Genomic DNA, 10095 nt, shown 5'->3' with positions numbered 1-10095 from the left:
TGTTATTCACCATTTAGGAGCGGACCGTTCGGCGAAAGTCATAGAAAGTGTTGTTTGTTTCGTTTCGTATGGAGCCGTACTAATCATTAGCATCAAAACAAACACATCAGAACACAAACCGATCCATTCACACCGAGGAACTCTATGATTTCTCCTCACGCGGTCTGTGACGCATCGCGTCGCTGGTTGAACATCTTTGTTTCGCTCTCTGACAGCCGCCGACGGGGACCTGGCTCGGCGCATGCGCACACGTGGCCTGCTCGGTCGCCTCTTCGGTCGCTAGCAGAGGGAAGCGTCGCCTCTTCGACCCGAAAAAGCTCCGGAGCGCTGCGGGAAAGTAATGAGGTAGAAAGCCGGACAGATAACTACACCAGCCCCGCGTGGAAAACACCGACAGCCCCGCCGCGAACATGGACCAGCAGTTCGAGGACATAGACTCCGAGGGCCGGTGGCAGAAACTCTACTTAGTAAGTCTGTTAGCATAGCTAGCACGAAAGCTAACAGTCGGTATCTGGAGCGCGCAGTTAATATAGCGAGCTCACACTTTGGCTAGCTCCGATATCTCCCAGTTAGTGTGTCAAATAGCGATGTTTGTACTTAAGTTAGTGTTTCATGTCTGTTTGGGATGTTTCTTACTGGCTGCTACACGTGACAACGTAACCGCGACCGTGTTGTTAATGTTGAGCCTTTGGTTGGTTGGGTGTTTCTGATCAGCTGCTTTATTTAGCTTTTCACTTATCTGGCTGTTCCAATACGTTAATTATCTTCAGCGGGATCTGCACATTAAACGGTCACGATGTTCAGATGTGATGCTGAACTGTGTCTGTTGTTATCAAACTATCATCTTTCACGTCGGAACGTCAGTGTGACTGTGCAGTTCAGTCCCCTGACAAGAAGATTCAATGATGATTTCCACGCTTTCTAAAAACCCTCGGTTTCCTTTCTGCAGGAAATCAGGAATCAGTCCCACGAGTGCGCCTACAAGGTGGCGAAGCATCCAGAGAATCGCAACCGGAACAGATACAGAGATGTCAGTCCATGTGGGTAAACATCTGTGTTGACAGGTCCAACAGTTTACGCACGTCAATTTCCATCTGTTCCTCAAATAAAATGTCCCCTCTCTCTCCGCCGCCTGCAGTCGATCACAGTCGGGTGAAGCTGGAGAACACAGAGAATGACTACATCAACGCAAGCCTGGTGCTGATGGAGGAGGCCCAGCGAAGTTACATATTGACCCAGGCAAGACTTTTTATTAAGGAATAACCAGAATAGCACCAAGTAGAGCACATACCTCCTACCAGGGCTGAGCAGTCCTACACAGGGTTGTCTGCTTCTTATAGTAGAGATTTAAAACCTGATTAGAGAAGTGGTCTGATAATCGAAATTATTTATTTGACATGAAAACCATATATATCATACTCATATCTACATGTATCTGCTCAGATCTGAACAAATAATGAAAATGGCGAAAATGGCACATGTTAATGAAAGTGATCCGGGATCCAACTTTTAACTAATCCACATCCACGGTAAGATTCCCCCACCAAGTTGGGTGGAAATCTGTTTAGAAGCTTTTGAGTAACCCTTCTTACGAAGAAACAGACATGGGTGGAAACCAACCTCCTTGGCAGAGGGATCAATCATCCATGCAGATCTATAATGTGGTGACTAAGAAATTAATTTATTAACAAAAATGTTGCAGATTAATTTTCTGTCAGCTGTCTATTAGCTGTATAAAGATGGAGAGGTTGCTTAGTTTTGGCAACTTATGTATGTGGTCATATAGAGCTGGTGGATATGTGATTCTTTTGATGCTGTTTCCTTGAATCCCTCAAACCGTACTTGTTACTTCCTCTGCTCTTTTTCATTTTTATGATTATTTACTACTTTAAACTTCATACAGTCTCATACACTAAAAGTAAAGGAGTTGCAAAGTTTGAGCCATTGGAGTTTAAAAAGTAGAATATCAAATGTGTATTTTTGACGCATGCATAACCCGAGTAATCCCAAACATTTCCTTGTATAACTTTCAGGAAGTTTTGTTTGTATTTTTCAGTCTGCAGTGCTGTATTTAGCAGATATTTTATACTGTCACCATTTTATGCTGTTTAGGCCTCTAGGTTTGGTCTTATCATGGCTGACCATCGTCATGTGACTGATCAAATTGTGTGCGTGTCGTCCACAGGGCCCACTCAGAAACACTTGTGGCCATTTTTGGCTCATGATCTGGGAGCAGAAGTCGAAGGCGATCATCATGCTCAACAGGGTCATAGAGAAAGGCTCAGTAAGTTCCAAATGAAACACACAGTTTATTGTCTGCTTTGACATCTGGCATTTGTCATGTGTGCACACACCCACACACAGAGGCTGCAGAAATTCTAATTAGACACAAGCAATCATCTCACACCTATCATTCATGCTAATACAGTCATAGCTCTTTGTCAGAGTTTGCTGCCTGATGACTGTTGGTCGAAATTCCTGTCATCTGACCCCAGCTTTACTCAAATGATCGTGCGGTGTAATGACCCTGTTCAGGCCTGCGTTAACGTCCATCTCGTGGGTAATCCGATCACATGTGGATGACGCTGAGTTCGTCAGTTCACACCTGGCTTCAGAGCGCGTCTCTACATGTGACTAGAATGGCCGCTTGACATCTGATCCCACTTCCCCGCACCGTATGCAAATAAACAAGTACGACAGCGCTGCGTGCAAAGACCAAATGTGATGTTGTTTTTAGCCAGTCTGACTGTGGCCGACAGGTCTGCTCTCAACGTGTGTGAGCGAGAGAGAGACCGACGGAGAGAGACCACGGTAAAGAGGATTGGGTGAATCAATCCGCTGCTGTGCGAAATGACCAGAGCAGCTGAAAACTCTTAGTAAAGCAGCTGGAGTGGATCTTGCTGCGTAATCAGATTCTCCGACTGTGTTTTCTTGGAAATAAGAAAGATAGAGCACCTACTCCACTGATGTCATTAACCTCACAAGGATCTTTTATGTAGGCCAGCTCTCCAATCCTGTAGAGAGGGGAGCTTGCATAATAGACTTACCATCATCAACTAACCCTCTGTTCATGGTCTGTTTACTTGGAAAACACTGAATGGTTTGGTGTTGGTTGCTGGAATAAATAAAGTATCTGTCACAGTATTTGTTTTTAGGACAATATTCACAGATTACTTTCTGCAACCTGAACATTTTAAATTAGATTAATGTACTTTTGTTGTACTACAGAATGAGGAATTCTTTTGGAATTAACTTTGGCTTTGTGAATCTTAACTTTGTCAAGCTCGACTTGATTGTTACTTTTTCTTCTACTATTAATGATAATAACAATAACTAATACAGTTTATTTATATATTGTCTTTCTTTAAAAAAATCCAGCTAAAGTGCCTCTTTATGTAGCAAAAAGAGAAGAATAACAATAATTTGCAAAAAAAAAAAAAAAATCATTAATATTTGTTTCTGCATCGGTTATTCTGTCAAATATAAGCTTGCATATATGCAAATACTGATCTGTCTGTGAAAAGCACGTATCGGGTGATTTTTTTATTGTCTTTTTTTCTGTTTTCTTCTCCTGTCACAGGAAAAGTGTGCTCAGTACTGGCCCACTTCTGAGGAGAGGGAGATGGCCTTCAGAGACACACGCTTCGTGGTCACGCTGTTGTCAGAGGACACCAAGTCTTACTACACCACCAGAGTGTTGGAGCTGCAGAATATTAATGTAGGCCAGAGGATTGTTTAGCATGAGGGGAACTTCCAGTAAATGGTGGCAAAGGAGAACTGAAATGCTTCAGGAGTGTCGCACTAAGACGCTTCCCACAAACCGGTTTTCTGAGGCTTCTTAGACCTGAAATCATCCTTGTTTGCGCTGACTTTCAGATAGATGTAACAAATACTTACCCGAGTTTCACCATCTCGCACGCTGAAGTTGTGGAGGTGGTTAGAAAATGCAAATGAGATGCAGATAATGCGGCAGAACAGATTTCACAATATGAACAGCATTCTGCAAAATGCTTCTTTTTTTTTAATTCTGGTTAAGAAATAATTTATGATTACTTTAATCATACAAAATATAAAACCTAACTTAAAATAACGCCTGAATGATCACAAGAAAATCAAGAATGAAGTTCACTTGTCCCAATTTACTATTTTGATGTGTCAAGTTTTTAGAGCCTGTTTAATTGCATGAATTGAAAGTGAAACTGTCGTAAACGTTTATTCAACTGTCAATTGACCTCAGCCAGTATTTGTAAAACCAGTCTTGAGAGTCTCACTGCAAATACACACGTGTTTTTTAGTTTTCTACCTACTAATATAGCCTCTGTTTTTTTGCATTTCACAGACGGGGGAGAAGAGAGAGATCTTCCACTTTCATTACACCACATGGCCTGATTTCGGTGTCCCAGAATCCCCGGCGTCCTTCCTAAACTTCCTGTTCAAGGTGCGGGAGTCAAGAGCGCTGGGTGCCGACCACGGGCCGGCTGTGGTGCACTGCAGCGCCGGAATCGGACGGTCAGGGACGTTTTCATTAGTGGACACATCTCTGGTGCTGGTAAGCCTTGTCTCCGGAGTTTCCCTTTGATCACAACAGACAAATGAGTCACCAGATATTTCGACATTAAGAATTTATCTTGTTTGGCCGATTTTAACCGCTGTCCTCTGCAGATGGACAAGAGGAAAGACTCGTCATCAGTGGACATCAAAAGCATCCTGTTGGACATGAGGAAGTACCGCATGGGCCTGATCCAGACCCCTGACCAGCTACGCTTCTCCTACATGGCTGTGATTGAGGGAGCCAAGTGCATAATGGGAGACTCCTCCGTACAGGTACCCACATCACACATGCCAACACAGAATATAACCATCATACAAGTACTTTGTCATGCCAAGCACCTGAACAAACTACAGATACAAGACCTTGTTTACGGGAGACATAGAGCTTAAGGGCAGTGCGTGACAAGGACAGCTTTTCAATGTCCAAACAGCAGAATGCCCCTATGACAAAGAAGATTGTATCACATGGAGTTTCTGTTTAACAGGTATGCCTGAGGTTGATTTGCAGAAGAAAGATTATGCTGCATGGTATTTAAATAAGATAATAATATTGATTCACTTATAGGATGCAGAGGACACATTAATACTGGAAGTGTTAGAAATTAAGGGACCTCAATATACCCTCATATTTCTTAAAATTTACATAGGTCTTAATTTTCATACACTACAGTCTTCTAACGTTTTTAAAAGTTCTTAAATTTTAACTTGAAAACCTCCTGCATCAAAGGCAAAGAACCAACTATTGCCCTGGGCTTCAAGTCCCAGAAAGATGTCTTGTGTTCTATTGAATAGAAAAATACCATCTGTCCACAGCCTCATGTTTATATCTTTGCCTTATGTCACTGCCCTCAACTATTTCCTGTAAGATGAAGACAGGAAGAGAAAGACACGTTTAACACGTGCTTCCAGGAAATTTGATGCTACTGTCATGTTTTTAACCCTGTTGGCTCCATTTTGTTTCACCCACTAGTCTTTATAAAGTATAGTAGTTTTCTTTCATTTATATTACAAGGTCTTTATCCTGATCTAAACACACACTGACAATGTGACAATGGGATTCACTCATACCCCTAGTTCTCTGCAAGTGCCTACCTTCCTTTTAAGCCTCTCTTCATAGGATAATTACTTTTCTTGGCTGATTGACTTTAGTCAATAATGTTAGAAGTCAATAAGGAAGTATCACATCACAGTGTTTTGTACGATACCATGTCCTGAATTGACTTAGCAGTGATTTCTGTTTCTCAAGCTCCAGTGTTGTGAGCATGTGACCTTTTTGTTCTTGCAGAATAAGGCAAATAAACGTTATCACACAGGAAATTTCCCAAATGTTATTATAGCCAATATGTCCCGTTGTAGAACCGATGGCGTGAGTTGTCCAGAGAAGACCAGGAGCCGTCGCCAGAGTCTCGTCTCTCCGCTCAGCCTCCAGCAAAATGTCCGACGGAGCGAGTCAACGGCAGCCAACGAGGGGGTCAGCTGGAGGACGGAGGAGACTACAGGCAGGACGCCAAAGTACCTGCACAGTCCCCCTGCAAGGAACAGGAGCTGGACGGCAGCACAACACAGTCAGTACACTCAGCACAGTCTGTGGATGATGAATGTAATCAGCCCAAGCCATTTGCTTTCAGGACATTATTTAGTTTTTATATATATTTGCTTTGAATTTGTCCGGTGATCATAATCAGATCCAGAATGCAGTTCTGTTTAACCAATATTTCCGTCTTTCAATATATAACGCCTGTGTTCTCTCTACCTACAGGTGCCTGGAGGGCATCGTATTTCCTGTTGATGTCTTAATTTAGCTGGACAGAGCTGTTTCACCCATTTCCCTTGTATTGTTTTGCAGCAAGCGACGCAGAGAAGACAGCATCTCTAAATCAGAAACGGCAAAGACACCCACAAGCAAGCCCAGGACAAATGAGTCGGAGAAGAAGAGAAAAAGGTGATTACATCCACTGGATCCAAGCCACCTCTTATTGTTTTTCGGGAACCAGGTATCAGGTTGTTGTTGCATTCCAGGAGGATTTGTCATTCACCATTTCACTGCTTCTTTTGTTGTCAGACAAGTGTCTTCCACAACTCTCAATGTCAATGAATGAAAGACATGAGGCTGGAAATTGACTCGAAGAGGGAATCTAGACTTTCCAAAGTATGACTCATCATGCTAGTAGCTAAACTGAGCCTCATTTTATTTTTCTAATTCTCTCTTTCAGTAAGTGTGAAGCCACTAGTTTAGCATTCTGCCTGCTTGCACTAAGGTTCTCATGAAGGCAGGAGAAAGTTAGACCTGAGGAAGCATATCTTTCGCTGACTGCACCTCAAAAAAAAAAAAAAGCTGCTCACTAAGTCACTTCTCAGAAACCTTCCCTTTGTTGTGTGACATGTCAGTGTTGTTCCAGTAATACAGCCTGCACCGTTTCTAACGAGGTCTCACTCTGCTGTTGTGGTTCTTCTCGGACAGTTTGGGCTGCATTTGCTGCACATGACAAGAGCAGGCCTGTCCAGTGGGGGGCAGCGTATCTTTACCCCCTTCTGAGACAGCAACAACAACCACGAGGAGCACATTTAGAGGAGGAAGTTTGCCCACAGCTTTTAAAAAGAACTCCCACTCTTGTACGTTGAGGTGTGTGTCTGTGCGCCTGTGTGTACTGTCTGTTGTGTTTTTCTCTTGGGGTTTTGTTCTTCTCTTTGTGATCGCTTGGCTCCTGCGGTTTGGAGGTGTGTTGATTTTGGCTGCACCCAAGCATGGTGTGTGTGTGTGTGTTTGTGTATGATTGGCGTGTGTATGTATGTACACTCGTGGTTTTAATGGTTGTTGAAGCTCTAAAATATCTGGTTCACCTGGAATAATATAAGATGCTAATTTCCACTTTGTATCAAACAGCAAAGTCGGATTTTATTGAGCGAGCGAGCACAAAACACATTTACAATCAACAGCCACTGCTTTGAACATGAAACTACCACTATTTTGTGGGCAAGTAAGGTGGATAAGACACAAGTGTAGAATTACTGATGATCCTTTGACAACCTCATTTAAGTTAAGTCCTTAAAGGAGACATATTATGCTCATGTTCAGAGTCATCAATGGATCTGGGTCCTTGAAAGGTTTTACTTGCTCTAAAGTTCAGAAAACGCATCACTTTCCTTTTAATATCCATTGCTGCAGCTCCCCATTCAGCCTCTGACGAAAACACTTGTTTTTAGCTCCGGTCTCTCTTAGTCTGATTGGCCTGCTGGCCCACTCTGTCTCGATTTTTCAACTGTTTCCAGCTTGTATAAGAAATGTCTGCCTCCTCTCTCGCTTCTCTTTGCTTTGTTATCAGATCGGCCGGATAACTGATGAGGCCTTTCACAATCTGTGTTTTCCACAGACTTTAACTTTTCAGACCTTTTACATGCTCAAAAAATTATTGTAAAACACTAGTAGAAAGAAAAGCTGAACGAGCATCATGCGACTCCTTAAAAAACATTTAAGACTAAATCCTTGTTCTGGTTGACGCTGTCAGTCTATCGTATCAAATGAACTGGAGCTGATGAAGGTTTGTTGCATGTTCCTGTTTTTGTTTTTTCTGGTACCTCTAACTTTCACAGTTGTGTTGTGAGGTCATTGCGTTTCTTTAGATCCTTTGCATGGTAGTGTGGAAGTTTGAATTTAGATTTTTGTGTTTGATTGTCACCAGGGGATTTATAGTCAGGTCTATGATGGGCTTTGTTGATGTTAAAAATGCTGAATGACCCGTTGAAAGATTTGAAACTTCATGTTGTTGCTTGTTGTAAAGGATCATGTTAGATATTCAGGGCTACAACTTTTACAACCTTTTATTATCTGCTCATTTAAAGACGGCAGTACAGGAGGCCACAGGGATCATCTTAAGTTCCCAGAACTCTTACACAGATCAATACACGCAAGATACTCTATTTACAAAGATATGAAACAGAAGAGAAGGGAACATTTGCTTCATATTTGACTTGAACTAGTCTCAAAGTTCTTGACAGGGTAGTTTTTATGTTGTAGCTCTACCAACCCTTCCACACCACCCTTAGACAAGTCCTAGTTTAGCTTAAAGATAATAAAAACCTAATTATTTGCACAATTATAGAGAGAAATATTTTTAATTTACAGCTGAAAACGTCTGAGCAGTGTGACATGTTGCTTTTTGAACACAACGGCTGCTTTTGCTTCGCTGATGATTTGGACAAAGTGATCTAAGATGCTGGATTGTGGCACAAGTTGCTTTGATCACTCTTGTGCTTTACTCACACTTTTGGTAGAAAAGAGTCTCTAGTTCAACCTCTTGAAATATTTTGTGTCTTGTGACAGGGCGAAGACCAGTGACTGCTAACCACCTCCACCTGGGGCCACGCGACTACAGCTCTGGCAGCAAAGCCACCATCGGCAGGGAACTCCAGCTCCCTCCTCTGAAGGAGCTCTGTCCTCCCCTTCCTCGGCTCCAAACCACTCTTCCTCATCTCCACCTCAACAGCCAGCTCTCCTCTCTGTTTTTTCCATCGCTTCCTTTCGTGTGTCAGCCCAACAGCATTATTCCACATCCTCCTCACAGCTTTCCCATAACTACTACTCCTCCTCCTCCTCTCTGAACTGTTTACAGCAGACACTTTAACATTCTTTGAAGAGCGCTCATTTAAAAAAGACACCAGCTATGCCCCCCCCCCCCCCCGCAGCCCACAACTCGACCGCCATCCATGCGCCAGGAGTCAGGAAATCGTTACTTTTGCTTTAATATTTTTATTTACAGCTTTGTCTCTTGCTATCTTAAGCTTATTTGCAATGACAACATTAGGACAGACAATAGCAGTAGCTATGCATTGCTAGTTCGTAATGGTGTTCATATGAGTATTTTTTAGTAAAACCTTTTTCAGAGACAAAAATGATAAATGTTCTATTTTTTATAAGAGATTACTTGAAGTTTTTCACAGTGATGGGGGGGGGGGGGGGGGACAAACAACAAGCTCTGCCGCCTCCGCCCACATGACAATTCAGTGGCATGTTATGTTTTCACGATGTACATAGTGTTCTTTTTAAAAGATGTGTAAAAAAAGACTTATTTTGTTGCACACGATGTCACAGATTTGAATACAGTAGAAAGATGATTTGATGACTCGTTCTCCTTTTTAAATGAATTTGTCTTAAGCTTTTCTCTCTCTTAGAGTAATCTAAAAAAAATAAAACTGGTATCATCTAGTTTACGTAAAACTGTGTTTCACTTTTTCTTTAACACAAATCTGCATCTTATGTAAAGGGAGGATGTAAAAGCAGTCATTCCAGATTTGGGGAAATAGACTTAATTTTATAGTTGGTTGACGAAATAGAATTGTATTATCTAAATGTGCTATATTTATACACTTATTTCACCATTCTTTGAGGCAGAGTAGGTTTCCCATATTGAGTCATTTAGTTAAGTAATGTCAATGAGCTCCAAAGGGGATTTTTAATTTAATACAGACGAGTGAGGGTTAGTTATCTAAGTAAATGAAAGTATTAAAGCTACAGATGAATTTAGGACAAGATGACGGAGTTCGCCT

The 10095-nt window shown here is 42.0% G+C and overlaps 1 protein-coding gene across 2 annotated transcripts; it reads left to right on the top strand.

Moving 5' to 3' along the window:
- Positions 1-250: 250 nt before the first annotated feature.
- On the top strand, positions 251-9766 carry ptpn2b (protein tyrosine phosphatase non-receptor type 2b). 2 transcript variants are annotated; one of them, XR_009924451.1, is made up of 11 exons: positions 251-467; positions 950-1040; positions 1139-1239; positions 2186-2284; positions 3581-3718; positions 4340-4549; positions 4663-4824; positions 5908-6116; positions 6398-6493; positions 7013-7174; positions 8873-9766. XR_009924451.1 is itself a non-coding variant. In XM_062409774.1 (10 exons), exons 1-10 carry the CDS (start codon positions 411-413, stop codon positions 8892-8894), a joined length of 1185 nt encoding a protein of 394 aa, XP_062265758.1. In that variant the 5' UTR covers positions 251-410; the 3' UTR covers positions 8895-9766. The 2 variants fall into 2 exon arrangements, 1 of the variants encoding a protein (XP_062265758.1); XM_062409774.1 differs by lacking the exon at positions 7013-7174.
- The last annotated feature ends 329 nt before the right edge of the window (positions 9767-10095 follow it).

This window comes from Platichthys flesus, chromosome 17, assembly GCF_949316205.1.
Source record: "Platichthys flesus chromosome 17, fPlaFle2.1, whole genome shotgun sequence".
NCBI classification, from domain to species: Eukaryota; Metazoa; Chordata; class Actinopteri; order Pleuronectiformes; family Pleuronectidae; genus Platichthys; species Platichthys flesus.
This window is presented reverse-complemented; position numbering and strand designations above follow the sequence as displayed.